The sequence below is a fragment of the Balearica regulorum genome, chromosome Z (assembly GCF_011004875.1).
Source record: "Balearica regulorum gibbericeps isolate bBalReg1 chromosome Z, bBalReg1.pri, whole genome shotgun sequence".
NCBI classification, from domain to species: Eukaryota; Metazoa; Chordata; class Aves; order Gruiformes; family Gruidae; genus Balearica; species Balearica regulorum.
Window position 1 is genome coordinate 2,041,322 of NC_046220.1, and position 16,873 is coordinate 2,058,194.

The 16,873-nt window shown below is 38.5% G+C and overlaps 1 protein-coding gene across 4 annotated transcripts in view; it reads left to right on the forward strand.

Moving 5' to 3' along the window:
- Positions 1-16,873, forward strand: part of ARB2A (ARB2 cotranscriptional regulator A) — a 264,926-nt gene that overhangs the window by 117,842 nt on the left and 130,211 nt on the right. For all 4 annotated transcript variants that reach the window (XM_075739805.1, XM_075739807.1, XM_075739806.1 and 1 more), the window contains one exon: positions 9,081-9,299. In XM_075739805.1, coding sequence (XP_075595920.1) covers positions 9,081-9,299 — 219 coding nt within the window. The remainder of the gene's footprint in view (positions 1-9,080; positions 9,300-16,873) is intronic.

The window sequence follows — 16,873 nt, forward strand, 5'->3', positions numbered from 1 at the left end:
ACTATGCATGGCTTACTTCAGAGCCCTGTGTCACTGTGTTCATTAGTTTAAAATCCCCATTAACCCTTCCCTTTCACATAAAACTATCCTGAGACTCATTTAAGCATCAAAACTCTTAGCATGTACAGTGCTCTGCTGGGTTATGTATTTTGCAGCAATTTAAAGAGAAAAAGGGGTTTGAGAAAAATCGTTCTGTGTGCGCAAGTAAATAAATACCATGGAAGGGTTTTTGTTTTGTTTTCTTTCCCTTCTGTAGAATGCTTTTTTTTTTTTTCCAGGGATTCAGTTAAGAGCAAATTATGCCACTACCTTATATTAGTTCCACAGAAAAGTTCTGGTAGCCCTTAGGACAATGTCTGGCACATATAAAGCAGAAAAAAAGTAGGACTTGCAGAAACTCATAACTAGCAGCTTCAAAAAATCAGCCTTGTTTATTGCAAGTTGAAACCTCTGTGCATCTGAGGACACAATCAATTGAGAGTCCCAGAAATGAAGGTTTCACTGTCCTTTCATTTTAGCATTATGAGTTGGCTGTGTAGCATGGACACGAGACATTTTAAACTTTGGATGTCATAATACTTTGTTTACATACTTGCAGCAATACTTGTCTGTTGTTTCACGAATTCCAAAAAACTTCAAGCTTCAAAAAGTAATAGCCTTTTAAGCAACACAAGACCAGGCTGCATGTGATACTAATTTGCAAAGCATTTGCAGTAAAGACTTGCTGACATTTAAGAAATACCTATGTGTTCTTGCTATGTGCTGTCTATTCAGGAAAACTTAAGTAATCGTAAAATCCATAACAAAGAGAGAGGGTTTTTTTTTAAAAAAACACAATTCTATACATCCCTATCAGAATTTCAAAAGGCGTTTTTCATCAATATTTGTAATTTAAAACATACTAACAGAAAGATTTTTAAGCTATATTTTATGTATACAAAAGGGTCACAGATGGTAAAAAGATTTGTTACCGTGAGGTAGTGTAGCGTTTTGTGATTATAAAATTAATCTGTCTCTAAATCTGTTTAAAGAGTTTATACCATATAATGAGCAATATAAATTATTAATATTTTCATGTTCTTAGGGACTTTCACAGCCATAATTTTACCAACACAGCTGTTTGACCCAGTGACATCATGTTTTGCATATTTTTGCATTTTAATGAGTTAGTCATTTAAAAGGTTACAAAGAAACCATAACTCATAAGTAATTAAATTATTTAGCAGAAGAAGTATAAGAAGGTCTTCTGACATAGGTCACTGTGGGAAGGAAGGAGCATCAATGTGCCGAATTGCACCTGTTTGTTGAGCATAGGTACAAACCAGAAGCTTTACTTTTTGATTGCAAGTGGCTGTTTTCTCAGGGAAGTGACTGAATACATGCACATACTAAAACCAGCTGAATTTTCTGTCATTGAGATAGAAGGTTTTTAGACTGCAGTCACAAACAATGCTCAACACTAAATGGGACTTGTCTTTCAAGACTTGGATAACTTCAAGATTTTGCAGAAAACACTTATGTGCATGATGTATTTTCCCTTTACAGTACTGAAAGACAGACCTTCCAGGAGATTGATGTTTAATCTTTTTCTGTAATGGTTTAATACATATAAATTCTTGGAAATGAAAGGTAAAGTAGAAGAACTTGGCAACTTGGGTTGCCTTTCTGCAAGCTAAAGATGTTACAAATCTAGACAAACCTCAGAGCCCACCGAAATACCTGTGTTTCAGAAAATGTTTACAGAAAGATTTTACACTATTAGAAAAGGAACGGAAATTAAGTGTATTTTAGGATAAATTTACTTACTTTTCCATGTTGTGCTACATAAAAAATACATACTTAAACCCTGTTTGGGAGTATATTCATTATGAATTACAAATGAGAATAATTAAGACATACTGTGACATTCACTGCGGCAAGGAGGCAAAGTGGATTGGAAAAGGAATTTGCAGTTGAGAACTTTCACTGTCAGCTAATGGGATGCTTAGAAATACCATAGAAACATTAAAAAATCCCACAATCCAGCTTCATCTCTGCACCTTATTTGAGCATAACTTTCAGAGAGTAACTGTTATTCCCCTTGGTTTCCCTATTGATAAATTAGAACCAATAATTACTTGTTACTTGTGTGGGTTTTATGAAGATTATTTTATTTTCCATTGTTTCCGGTGCCTTACTTTCAAATTTTTAAGTTCTATATAAATCTGAATAACCTTTTTAATTAAAATCCTGTGAAAAAAGTGAAATATGCATGAGGTTCTTGTTTGAGATCTTGAGATCTCAAATTTTTGTCAGAAAATAAAATAATTTCTTAAGTGTGGGGGGGAGAACTTTCAGAGTACAGACTTCAATTACAGAAGGGGTTTCTATAAGGTATTGTTAAAAGATGCCGGGCCTTGGGGTAGCTGGTGAATTCATTCTCTCACAGGTTGTATGGACCCCAAAGCTGTGTGCATTTAGTGAAGAAGAGCAGAAACTGTTTTTGCAGCCTGGGCAGTTGCGGTGGATGGATTATTTGCAGTCCTGTATCCCGCCTGCGTGGCTGGGGCGGATTCACGTCGTTCAGCTCCAGTGTTTTCTCCAGATAGCCCGAATCTCACATCAGGGAGAGGTGGTGGGGCTGAGGCTTATTAGACGACGTTTGAAACAGTATTTGGACGTGAACAGAGTTCTTTTCTGTTAATTCGACGAATTACATTAATGCTATAGCATAGTGCCTTGTATTTCACTTGCCATGAGAAATAATTTTCTGCTGAAAATCCTGGTGAAATTAGTGCTGGTAAAGGCACACAAGTTCCCTATCAAGAATACAGTACACAAGCGACGGAGTAAAATCCTTATAATTCATGGATGTGTTTATTCAGTTTTGGCCTTGGGAACAAACATCATAAAACAGGATTGCAGATCTTACGCATAGACATATTTGGGTTGCTAATTATAGATAGATGTATAACATTAATTCTTTTCACAACTTTTCAGCAGTAAACTCAAAATGTGGTAGCAGCTTATCTGGTGGGTTTTTTTAGCCTTGAACATTGATTTGTTTAGTATGGCTGCGCTAGCACCAAATTAACAAATAGCAAAGTAAAACATACTAATGGCATGTTCTATAGTTTCTGACATGAAGATACTATATGTGGTGAAATAAGATGAATACAGTTCTGCATGCAAATAGATACAGACCTAATGCAGTGAGGAATTAGAAGGCAGTAACAGAACGGAAATGAAGAGTTTATTGTTTTTATAGGTCTAATATCCATTAAAAGTTAGTAACACAGCAGGTGACAGTTTGGGTAAGTGTAAAGTGAATGTTTTGAAATAAATAGCAGTTGGGTGACCTGGGATGTCAGGGCTCTAGACAAGGGTGTGTGTTTGTCAATATATCCTACATGTTTTACAGACTCCTCAGGGAACAGGGGAAGATACAATTTCACCTTTTCTGTGCCAAAACATTTTAATTATATCTTCTTCCAAGTACAGCGGTTCAGTAACCAAGGAGCTGACATTGATGCATGTGTTGATAAAGCTGCAAACATTCAAAATGAGATTAACAAAGATTTTGAGGAAAGGGTGACAGCTAATTTTGCACAGTATTCTGCATCTAATTCAGGTCAGTGTAATGATAGAATATTTTATAACTGTTGTGTCATCCAGAGGGACTTTTATGATGCTTTGTGTTTTTGAGGATTTGTGTATATGAAAGTATAGTTCTTAATACATCATTCAAACAGGTTATAAGTTTTTTATTGAATGTCTATTGGTTGTAGCCATAAACAGGAATAAACTTCAGCATTTAGAAGCAATTTTATATATCCATCAGCATTCATCACAGTAATAGGTTCCTTTTGTCTAATTCACCTTGAAAGCATTGACTTCAGATGTGAAATGGAACCAAAACTACTGTGCCCGTTTTGCGGCATCGCTTAATATTTGCAAAAAGATCAGATGGAAAGTTATAATAAGTGTATTTAAATAATCAAACTGTAGTTTCTTTGTATTGTGTGAGACCTTTTGAGAACATCTCAATGTATTTCTGTTCTATTCTCCTCCTTGTTTGAAGGCAACTGACATTCTTCTTTCACTTTTCTTTTTGTTTGTGAAATTTTCTCCTTTTTTTTTTTTTATCCACTCACTTCTCCATCTGCTTTCACTTTTGTTTGCTTGGGCCGTCTCTCATCCCAACTTGATAATGAGGAATGCGGTGTGACCCTGACCTCTATCAGCCCATGCACGACCTTCTGACTCCCCCACATCACCTCTGACCTTCTCTTTGACAGCTTGATTAATTACCCTGTGTTATGATTTATGAGTAAGTGCTATGTAAAAATAATAGACAACAGGTGGTCCTCTAAAAACTTTTTGTGGCATGTTTTCTTTTCCTGCCTAACTTGATGAGCTATTTTAAGTTGGGAACTTAGTGGGACAATGTGTGTTTGGCAGTAACACGGCATTTTTACACACTTGGACACAGCACTGGAATTCAGGCAGCCGAGGTGTAGCCGGGATGGAAATATCGCAAAGTATTAGCAGGGTGCAGTTGCCAAAACGTACATTGCGTGGAAACAGAAAGCAGAGTCAACTGACATTTCAGGCGTTTCAGTCTCAGGTCACGTCTTGAGAAAATTGCTCAAATAATGGAGGGGGCATTTTTCAAGCTGAGCTGCATCTCCAACAGCTATGTTTACTTTAACGCTTCACTAGTGACTTCTGATTGGTTGTCATGACCTCATCCCACTGTTGCACCTACGATGTCGCAACAGTGACATAGATGTACCCTTCTTGTGGAAAAGATGGGAAATGAACAGAACATACATCTTTCAAAAAGATGAATGGACATCGCTGTGTCCCTTTTAACCACGGGCAGGTTTAAGAGCTGAGCACTTTGAGTTGCATTTCCCCTGGGAATTAACTCCGGTCTTGTTGCCAACAATCCAAATAGAAACCTGAACTTGAAAATTCAGGTTGATAAAGCTTAGGAAAATGATCTCCTTCAGACCCTCGCTTGTGGTCCAAAAAGATAGTTACATAGGTCAAAAGATTCCTTTCTAGCCCTGACCTCTCTGGTCACATATGGTGTCCCATCTTGGTGGATTAATATGCAGAGCTGAATGCTTTCGGCTCATTATTCATGTGGCCAGGCAGAAGAGATTTCAAAAGATTTGCAATCTACCTCAAATACTTTGGGGTTCTTTCTTTTAACCTTACTTTTGCTGTCAGGGGCAATAATTTTGAAATTCCTTCTATTTCGAACATCCTACTTGAACTAATAGTAAGAGGCAGAAAGTACCACGGTGATTCTGGCTCATGCATTTGGGTGGAAAATGCCCTTCTATGTTGTTCTGACTTTCTAGTAAAGGTTTTGTAGCCAAGATTCATGATTCTTTCCAACACTGGACTTTGTCAGCCTGCTTTTCCTTTCGTCATCATTAGCTGGCTCAATCATAAGTATTAATTGCATTTGCATTTATGAACCTGCAAGTGGAGTTTGCACATAGTCCTCTACCTCCAGAAGTAGTTACCTGGAGGATGCTAGTAGTTAGTGTAGATTACATTTTACTTACCCTGAAGCATTAGAATTTGGGGAAATAGCCGTTAATTGGGTGTTTTAGTCTGAGAGAGAAACTGAAATTGTATCCACTGAACTCATGGATTAGAGGCTGGGTTTGTATTTATCAGTGTCTCTCCTGATTATTGCATCTCATCATGGATAGACTAATGGGGGATGCAGGCAGACCTTGGCTTCGGTGCAACATCGGTATTCTCTCAGACGTGGTGGAGCATGGGGCTTGGCTTGCTTCAGTCAGTTGAAGATTGATGGAAGGGGGGATTGTCCCAAAGTTTAGCTTTTTACCGGGAAAAAACTTTGCACTTTAGAGCGCGCTTTCTCTTTCTGTGTGCACTGGACACACAGGAGAAAACTACTCCACTGTCGTGTATGTTGAAAACACACCTGATGTTTTACTGATGGTGGCAAGCTTTAAGAACACTCGTGGATGACGGTACTTAATTACATCATAGGTCAACAGGTTCTCATAATGCTGTCAGCCCATCATAGCTGAAATTGATATTTTTTAATACATTGTGAGGTGTACACTTCTGAACACAACTTCCATTTAAAAAGATACTTTTTGGTGAATGTGATTTTGTCTTTGCTTAACAGTCACGCCAAACACTGCGCATCTTGCCTATTGTTAGCTTGCTAAAGGCCTTTTTTTGATATTAGTGGTGTTGCATGCTCAGTTTTGCATTGACTTGAATGCTGCTCGGCCCCATGCTAGTGCATTAGTGAGGAGTTCCACCTTTTTTTTAATTTTCTGATTGCACTGAACTTTAGTGGTGCATCTATGCCCGTGTGAAATACATATTTTAAAAATTAATTGAACTTAAAAGCCACATTGCTTACATGGATGTTATTTAGAGCTGAGTATTCCTTTTCAGTAGAAAATGCTTGGGGTAAGGCTGAATGAGAGAGGCTGTAATTGGGTACAATTTTACCAATCATTTTGTTTTACCATGTTGCTTTATACATGTTACTCTCAAATCTTCTTTCTGGTGCCATTGTTTACATCTTGCAATTTAGGATGCAGAAGTACAAGGGAAAGGGAAATACACTACATCATGTAAGCAAAGCAGTCTGAAGAGAGGTTATTTTCCTAAGACAAAGTCTTAGGAATTGTAAGGGGGGGGGTGTCTCAATTATGGGAAAACCTATCTCAGTTATTACTTAATTATTTTAATTGTACTGGCAGGAAGGGCCTGCTATCTGGGAGAAATTTTGAAAAAAAAAATTAGAGGGAGACATGTTACACTGCTTTAAATATAATTGATAAAAATCCTTTAATTGATTTGTGAAATAGTGAATTTAAAAATGGAATCATATTTCATCTGTTGATGTCTATGTGAAAAATTGACATTGTGTCCTTATAAAATTGGACAAATGAGTCATGTAATTTTCAGTTACATAATCAATAACTTAGACAAATTCTACTTCTTTGGTGATTTATGTGTCTGTTTTGTGGTCAGCTTAAAGTGGACACAGAGTTTCAAATCCCCCTATCACTTGTAAACCTGTAATAAACACATGAATTTTGCATTTGGCATTGTATAGAAAGCAAAACGAATAGATAACGCAGAACGTCTCCACTCAAAACGAGCGGGTCAAGAAGACAAAGAGCACAGAGACCCCCCAAAATCACCAAGTACCTGCCAAGTACCATGACAACTTGGTCCTACTCTGCCACTATCGAGCTCAAAAACCATCCTTCATCTGAGATGTCTAGTTTAGGAATGTTTGTAAGTGGTATTCTCCCCTGCGATGGATTTTGGCCTTGAATTTTCCAAGTTGGAAATTTTACGTGTTAACAGAACGGAGTCGTGTGCTAATACAACCAGCAATGGCAGGGGTAGATTTTAAACTTCATCTTCTTCAATTTTCTGTTTTCCTTTGCCCTTCCTCCTTTGTTTATTTATTTGTTTGCCTGTTTATATTTATCCTAGCTCAATTCACTCATGAGGGAGGGCAGGGGAGCGACATGACAGGAGACCACTTACTCACGGCGCCGCGTCTAGCAAGGAGGCAATTTTCTCTTTGGCCTATGGTGACCTTTTTTGACTACGTCCCTTACGCCAGAGACAGTGTCCTGAATGCCTCTATTTCACCCTGTTTAGTAGAGTGCAACCATGCCCTTTAACTTGGTTTTTGGTGGGAGGAGAAGCTACGGCAGACGTTTGAGAAGGGCACAAGGACGAGGGGTAGGAACTCCCAACTCCCTTCAGATGCGATTTTGATAACTAGTCGAGTGTGTCCAACTGTAGAAAATCACCGAGTGACAATCTGTCTACCTGACAGTGGCCACAATGCGCTACAAGGTTTGTGAATGACTCTACAGATTAGAATAAAGCGAGCCCAAATAAAGTATCTTTTGTTGGTGTGGGCTTGGTTTGCCATGGCCAACTAGGTGTGGGGACCTCTTTGATCCTTGTGCCTAGCCCAAGCGCAAAGTGAAGCACCAAGGGAAAAGCCGCAATAAAGCTGTTCAGTTAGACAATTAATATAGACATTTCCGAAAAGTAAGTCTTTATTAAAATTTAGTTTTAAAGGACAGCTTGATTTTGACTGGGAACCCATGGTAACTTTAAGGACTCATCTGTTAAATGCACGTGCTTCTCTTTTCTCCCTGCGCTTGCGATTATATCTTCCACGAATATTACAATTCTTGTGTGATTTGCCATCATTTAAAAATCATAATAAAATGATTGGCTGATTTATTCAAGATTTATTTCTCATTCATAAATTCATGTATTTTTCAACCAGCTCATTTTCTGAGGCACAAAAATGCAGCTGGTATGCTCAAAAGCATCCTGTAGGTCACGAATTTTCTCTGGGTTTGTTGAATACGGGACATAATCCCAGTGAAGTTTTAGAGCAGATTTAAAGATGTACTTAAAAGTCATCCCCACAGTAAAAGAGTTGACTTGTAAGCAATACCACTGAATCAATTTTGGTATTGATTCATTGTTACTGCCACTGTTGGCTTCTGCATGGTGTGCTTGTTGTCAGCTAGACAAAAGGGTTTACTATTTTAAACTGCGGTGAATAATTTTCACATGCTTTCTTTAAAATATATATATATATATATGAAATCCCTCCATCCTTTTTATTTTAAAGGTTTTTATTGGCTGGGTATAAAGCTTTTTATTCATCATTATGTGGAGTTCTTAAAATAATATTTTGCTTTTAGTTCTTACACGATTTTCTGAAAAAGTCATATAAAGTGCTTATGAATAAAACAACATATTAAATTATTTTAAAGGTAAAACAGGCAACTTTTCTGACGCTGAGGGATGTGTATGAGCATAACTGCACGCACAGACACATATTCACACATCAATATCCCTTTAATGACAGAAATGAAACAAACAATATTCTTAAAATACCCTTCTATAAATCATGTTGTGTGAACTTAGCGAAATAAATATAAAAGTTTTTAAGACCATTAAAGTAAATGCAAAGCATTTTCAAGCATTAAATCTCCCTCTTCATATTTCTTCTTTTTGTGTGTGTGTCTCTTCTAAAACAGGAAGGCTATGGAGTAATAGTACTGAATCCCAATGAGAACTATATTGAAGTGGAGAAGACAAAAGCCCAAGTACAGCTGTCTTCTGATAGCTCAGATGAACCTGCAGAAAAGAGGGAAAGAAAAGATAAAATCCAGAAGGAAACAAAGAAGCGACGTGACTTCTACGAAAAGTATCGAAATCCACAGAAAGAAAAAGAAACTATGCAGATGTATATTAGAGTAAGTGTCTTTTGGTTTTGTTTGCCCTTCTTTAATGATGTATAGATGTGTTTACTGTCCACGTTGGCTAATAAATAGTATGCTTTTTTAAAAACAAACACATTATCGAGATGGCATTCAAGAGTTCATACAGAGTTCCTGGCTCTTTATTCTATTGATATTTTTTGTCACTTATTGAATGTGAAGTTTTGGAAGAGTTACAAAACATTCCTTTCTAATTTCAAAGGAAAACTTCAAATAAACCCCAGAGGAACTCACTGGTTCTATCAAGAAAGAGAATGATTTAAGGAAGACTTTGTAAAAATGATTTTATAAACAGAGGTGTACATAAGAAACACTTTCTAGTGCAGCTTAGGCGACATATTAGCTTCGCATGTCATGCATGCATTTATTGTATTATATTGTCTTATATTGGGGAGGCAGTAGTTATAGCCTAATAGTTTAACATATTACCTGCTGAATTAATACTGTAGTGTGGAAAATACCGGTGTTCATCTTGTGTGGTAGCAGATTTACCCTATAATGTATTGTTTTCATATGAGCAGCCATCCATTGTGTTTCAGCCGAACTTCTGAAGGCAGATAAAGGAGGAGAGTTATTAATATCTTAATAAATATTTAAGCTAGAATAGTTCGAGAATGGTGTAATGAGGAAACTCTGTCCCTCGCTCTTTTCTTACTCAGTGAACCTTTGCACTTTGTAATGCTACCAGCATGGGATCGTTATAACAGTGCTACCCGAGGATTTCTAATTCTGCAGGGGGCACAAACAATATTATTTGCACTTTGACACATTCCGCTTCATATACATACTATGCATTATACATTCGAGACCGAGTCATGCAATTTCCAAAGCCCTTATTGTGAAAGTTAGCATTTTCATTCAATGGTAAAAACATGTCAGAAACGCCACAGTGTAGTTAAAACAGTGAAATTGCATATGCCTTTCTGGTGCAAAACAGAGAAAAATCCAGCAAAAGACACGTTAGAATCATCTTAATTTTTAACATGTTCTTATTAATTGTGGTTTAGCATTACAGTGGTTGTAGGAGAAATGGCTGTGCTGGCCAGTTACAAGGGTTTGTAACCTGGATGTGAGATTATCACTAACACCATAAATATTACTGTGTCTTTTGAGAAATATCTGGCTATTAGTGTGGGAAACAAAAGGATGTGTATCCGTATTCAAAGTCACTAACAGAGCACTGATTTTTTTACCCGCTGCTTTTTATGAGAGATGCTGTTCTGCCCACCAGACAGACCCTGCTTCTTGGGAGGGGTGACCAGGCTTGTCTCAAGGTCTATCAGAAGCCGGTGGATGATGATGTATCATCCAGAAAGGTGTTAAGTCAGCATGCTGGTTCCGTGTCCCCTTGTGGAAAGTGAACCTTTTTTTGATACCTTTTTAACAGTTCCACCTTCTTGTGGCTCTTGCTTGATGAGGTATGGAATTTGGCTTCAGGAGGTTTGACCCCCGAAACATAAAATGCATGACTCCATCCCATTTTCTTTGTTGCGCAGCTCTGTGCCTCAAATATGAGTGTTGATGTTCCCTTTATTTGATTTTCTTTAAACCAAGGAAAGAAGTAGCATAACTTTTAATGAAAGCATAGATGGTTGTTTCCTTTCCTGGGCGAATTAACTGAAATCAGGTTTTCTGATGCGGTTGGTGTTTTATTCTGAAAGAATTCTTTGGGGTTTTTTTCCTTAGCAGGATCTAGTACAGAGAGTTTTTTGAAGTAGAGTGAAAAACATCCCTGCTTTGGTGTGTGGCAGGACAAATTATTCCTATTTACTTGCCTATTGGTTTCTGAAAGAAAACTGGACTGCCAATAATGTGCAATTTACTCTTTTGGGCAGAACTGCTAAGTCTTTAGGTGATTGCAAGAGGAGCTGTGAACACAGCAAGCTCTGCTCCACCTTCCTGGCCACAGACACGGCTGTCAGTCTGTCCAGGCATAGCACGATGCAAACAGAATGGTGCAGTGCCCTGTTTGCAATGTATTTCTTGCCTCCCATGCTTGGGTCCGTAGGATTACGTGTGCTGCAGGAATCACCCTTCGTTTGCGCCTTGGGACTTGCTGCCAGGCTTTCCGCAACCACAGACTGCTGTGGGTATGGTGTTGGAGCTGGTCTGGGATAATCTCAACCTTTCCTTACTGTGTACTATAGCATACATTTGACTCGCTGGGGTCTTGAAATAAAACATACCGTCACCTCACAGAAATATTTAAGGATGGTATCTGCTTTGTAATGATCTCGTCAAAGAGTTTTGAAGAACTTGAGTAAACCTTAAGTCATCTTTGCCAAGCAGGGAAGACTGGTACAGAGAGACTAGATGAAAAATAGCTTCACAAGAAGGCATCAAATGCATCTAACATTGAAGGAAGATTTTTTGTTTGTGTCGAATATGCTGGAGAAATTGTTTCAGACTGTTAAGTAGCAGGAATAAATATCATGGGTTGCGTTCTTGTATGGTCATTGAGTTCTGTTACGATCTGATGAGGAAATGTGGTTTGAACACATGAAAGCTTTCTGGATGGTGCTCCCACTTGTGCAGTTAGATTTTCCAAGAATATGGAAAAATTGAATTCTTCCGTGGTTAATTTCTTTAAGTATTTTCATATTTTCATAGAAAAAAACAACAAATAGCTGGGATACTCAGAATATGTAAAAGCAGAGTCTTAAAATACAAAATCTCAAATTGCACTGTATTTTTCTGTACAAAATGAGTACAAATAAAAACGACTTTGGGAGTGTGTAGTGCATTAAGCATAGTGCTTGAAAGATCAAAGTACTTATTGTTTCATGCTGGAAGTTTCCGTAACTATGAAATAATGTACTTTCTGGCATACGTTATAGCTTGTTAAAGGGACTAATTTGGTCTGGGCAATAAACATCATGTCAAACATTATGGCAGAAAAACCTGCTTAATATGTTTTGTAATAAGACAGAATTTTTTGTTCTTGAAAACATCTGCCAACTGAATTCACGAGTGAAGACAGAAAATGTCATCAATTCAGTAACAATCTTATAAATTTGGTTTCTTTCTTGTCGGTGCAAACTGAGGAAAAAAACTTCCTGATAATCAGCGTTGACTATAATACTTTATGGAACGATTAAACAAAAGCATTTTACTTTTATATAACATGCTAATGAATGCATATGAATTTTAATACTGTTCAGATTTTAACAAGCATATTGCGAGCAGATCATTTTAAAAGCATCTGGTTTTTAATGTGTTGAATGGAGGATTGAGTCAAATAGCTAAATATGTACATACATCCTTTTAAAAAACGTATTTCTATCCTTGCTTATAGATACTACCATTTTTTCTTAGACCACCAGAGGCTGCTGCTGTACACACTGGCTAATGCTTCCTCCCAGAAACTTAATACCCTAGCCAACCTTCATTTATTACTGAACTAAACTGAGAATTTGTTGATCTCTAACCTTTTTCTATGGAAACAGATCATACAGGCTTAAATGTGACATGATTATTCCCTCCATCCTCCAAGCCATCTCCCACTCCCTACAGATTTTCACACTGACAGTGTCTTCTCTATGTTAAAAGACACTTAGAAATGTAAATCAGTATTTATCCCATTCTAAATAGCGTTTGCCACTTAAACAAGTATACTGAATGGATTCTGAAACGTTATTAAAGGAAAAAGTATAAATCACATAATTTTATAATGATAGTAATTTGCAATAACGTTGTTGCCACAATAGTCAAAGGATATCAAAGAGGCAACGAAGGAAGAAGTAGGAAGTACTTTTATCAGACCAACTGATGGGGTCAGGTTTTCTGGGCAAAGGGGATAAGCCTTTCCTAGGTTTGTATGCTAGGAAATTTGTCCTTTTTTTTTCCACCAATCCTAGCTGCTTTAATAATTGTTACTGCAAATATTAATTTTACTGTAGCACAATCTATAGCAGTGCTATTTATACTAACAGCATATCAATGATATTAAATTAATTTCAGATGTAACATACTTTTCATAAATATTTTTTCCCATTTTCTGCCAGAGATTAAATAGAAAAAGATCATGCGCAACTAATTAATTTGTTTTACTAAAAATGGATGCATCAGGATAATTTGTGCCAGTGTTTAGGAGAAAGCGGTAAAAGGCAGGTTTATTAATACACGGTTAAGTACGCAGTGGCTGCTGATGGGCAGGAAATCCTGGCAAGCGTGCAAGCACAGTTGTGCCGTTTCTGCTTATTGTTTGGTACGGCTGACACGAGGCATCGCCCGGCTGAAGGTCACTGCAAGAGTGTCCGCTTGTGCAGGGCGACCTTTCGGCGCAGCGGATTTATTTTGCGTTGGCGACGGAGCCGTTTCCCGGCGCGGCTGCGGTCCCGCCAGCTGCGCGGGTCTGGCCCTGTGGCCGTCCCTGGACAGATGCGGGCTCGCTCTGCCTACCCTGTGACTTGGCACGGTGCACGCCCGCTCTCGTCCAGAGCCTGTGTGACTGCATTAGCGTGCTGCTGAGACCAAGCTAATAAGCCCTTTATTCCACCAGAAGAGACAAAATGACAAGCGCTAGGCAGACAGCTCCCAAGAGGTAAGGGACATGCTCCAGCACTGAGAAAGTCCGTGGCAGACCTGAACATCAGGACCCAAACCTCCAGAGTCTCAGTCCAACATTTATATTGCAATACATTTATTTTTTTTTTTCCCCTCCTCTTACAGCTTCGAGTTACTTTACCTATGCATCTGAAATAACACATGGTTTTACTTCATCTATATTTACCTTTTAAAGCCTGTTACTTCCTTCTGTTTCTGTGAAACCTTTCGCTTCTAAGCAACAGCAAAATCATACAGGCAATGGAAAACTCATGAGAACTGCTTAGAAACTACCATGGCTTTATTGTTCTTTGCCCCGCGTACCACTGGGTGTTCAGAGTTAAAAAAGTGTGCAATTCAGGCACTGGGACATAAACGTGTTGAGATGATCTGGGTGCCCTGGCGAGATCTGGCTGATGTCTCGTAGGACCTGCATCACACCGGCCCCACGGCTGGAAGCCAAGCAGAGGACTCTAAAGCATCTGAAATGGCACTGAGCATCTACAGTTAGGCCTCTGCATCACTCCTAAAGGGTCAGATAAGCTTAAAGTTCCTATAGTAATGTCTATATAACAGGAAAAATATGTATATACGTTTCATTCTATAGATACTACCATCAACAGGCATCTTATGTTAAATAGCTGAAGTGCATAGAGTTTAAACTATAGTAGTTTTCAATAATTTATGCATAGGCTATTTGGCTTGTGCAGTTAAATTAGGTATTTTTAAAAATCCTGAGATTGTAAAGACTTCTTACGGTATGTTTTGCGTCTACCAGTCTGGAGAAGTTATATTTGTCTTCTTTTCCTTGAGCAAGCAAGAACAGAGACACAGATAATCACTGAAAGAAGATTTTGTATCTCTTCAGGAGTACCACTGGCTCTTCTTTCTGCCATACCCTCTCTTTGTTCTGCATTTCACAAGTGTGGTTTGATCAAAGAAAAGGAATGAATCAGGGCCATCTAGCTTTGGTGTCTTTCAAACATTTCATTACGTGATGCCGACAAAATGTGCATTGTTAGATCCGGCTCCTAAAACGTGAGGCAAGCCGTGTGAGTTTCCAAAAGAAAGAACCGGCTTGCATCTCTCCTCCCACCACGAGCTGCACGGTGCTCCCGTTGTGCTGAAAAAGGTCAGATGAGTCCTCTTCCCTCTCAGCTGGGATTCGGGCTTGGTAAACCTGGCCGGTTAGTGAGCTAATGGTAAAGAAAACTAGCTCAGCAGAAAGGGGACATACTTGTTGAAGGCAAAGGTGAATAAAATTATTAAAACTTCTTGTGCTCGGATACTGCCTGTCTTGGTTGAGAAGAGATCACAGTGAAGTGCTGAAAAGACTTCGTAGGTCATCTGGTCCATCCTCCTGCCAGTACAGAGTGCTGTCTGCAAGAATCCTTTATCATGTATCTTACAGAATGAAAGGATAATATCCTTTTAGCTGATGTCCAAAACAAGGGTAATATCCTCTAACTTATTGCATGCATGTTCTGATGCTAGATTTCACTGTGTTTGGGAAAACCGGCAGAAAAAATTTAGCAGGGGCTCAAGTGCTTTTTGCATTTTTTTGCAAAATGTGGACATTCTTTATATGATTTTTTTTCTTGGGGAACCAGTCAGCCATAAGAGCCTTGATATAGTGAGAGATGATGAAAATTAATTTCTAGTCATCTTAAGATGAATGGTGCTGTTGCAAAATAAATGTTTTTTTGTGGGGACCCCACACCTAGAAATATTCATGGGTTTTGGGTGGGGGGGATATGAGGACTGCATCGCAATGCATGGAGGTCAGGAAAACATTTGTGGAGTCCTGAGAAATGAATGTCAGCAGACAGGGAACTGGGACACAGGATACAGTATGTGCGAGGATGTTGTTTTCACCTCATCTGCTACTGAAAACAAAGTGAAAATTCAGGAAAAAATACGAAAAGAAAATCCAGCTTTTGGTATTAAGATAAATGTGGTAGTTCCTCTGCAGTCTGCTTGGCTGCCTGCAGCAGTGACGGCTGCCAAAGGGGCTAGAAGTAGTGGAGGAAGCGGTGGCATAGAAGAATGTGGAATAAGCTGCCCAGAAAAAACGCCAGTTCCTACCCTGCAATTCACAGGTGGCTGGCAGTTTGAAAAATGAATTATTATAGCCCTTTCATCCTTACATTTTAAAATCCTTACGAATGAAGGATTTTACTAACTAAAAAACATAACTTTTTGTGACTTTACCTACTGTGTGATGTTATTTTGTATTGTTTGCCTCTTGAGAACAAGGTTTATCTTTTTAATCAGCTTGTTGTCATCCCCATACGGGCAAAGAAATATGCCTTATTGTGAGCTCTGAGGAGAACAGAGTCATGACCTCCATTCTTGCTATGCCTTAGTGAACTCTGTAGCTGATCAGCACGCCCTGAGAACTACCTTTTACCAACTTCAGAGCTGTTAACTTCATTTTCATAGTGTCCAGACAGAAGTCTTTCCTAAGGTAGTCTGTTTTACAGAATCTCTAGCCAAAAACTCATCCAAATTTTGAGAAATCTTCCTGTTCCTTTCTCAGCTGAATCCTTGTTTTATCTTCTCTCCCTGGCTAAAAGGGGATGCTACATGATCAAAAATACGTTTCTATTTGTCTTTTGTGGTTGCAAAGCCGTGGTAGCAGGTTTTCTCCCCTGAGTAGGGTGCATGCTGTTCAGCCCCACTCTTCTACACTTTGTTATTTAACAGTTGATTCTCATTCTCTCTACTTTTTGATCAGTGCTTGGCAAGAGTGAATTTGTCGATACAGAATGAGTTCTATTTTCTTTATTTTCAAGTAATACTTGAATTTTAGTTAGTTTTCCCAATAGATGGCACTGCTTGGAGGGAAACTACTGAATAAAGTAAGACTGAGTTGCATTTCAAGTTACCAAGAGTTGTGTGTGTTGAGGAGCCTTAAGCTTTTCTGGGCTTTAAAGCAGCACTTTGGGAGCTTCTCATTAGGTATTTTTTGCAAAAGCGTGGCGTGAGAGAAGTATCACAACTGT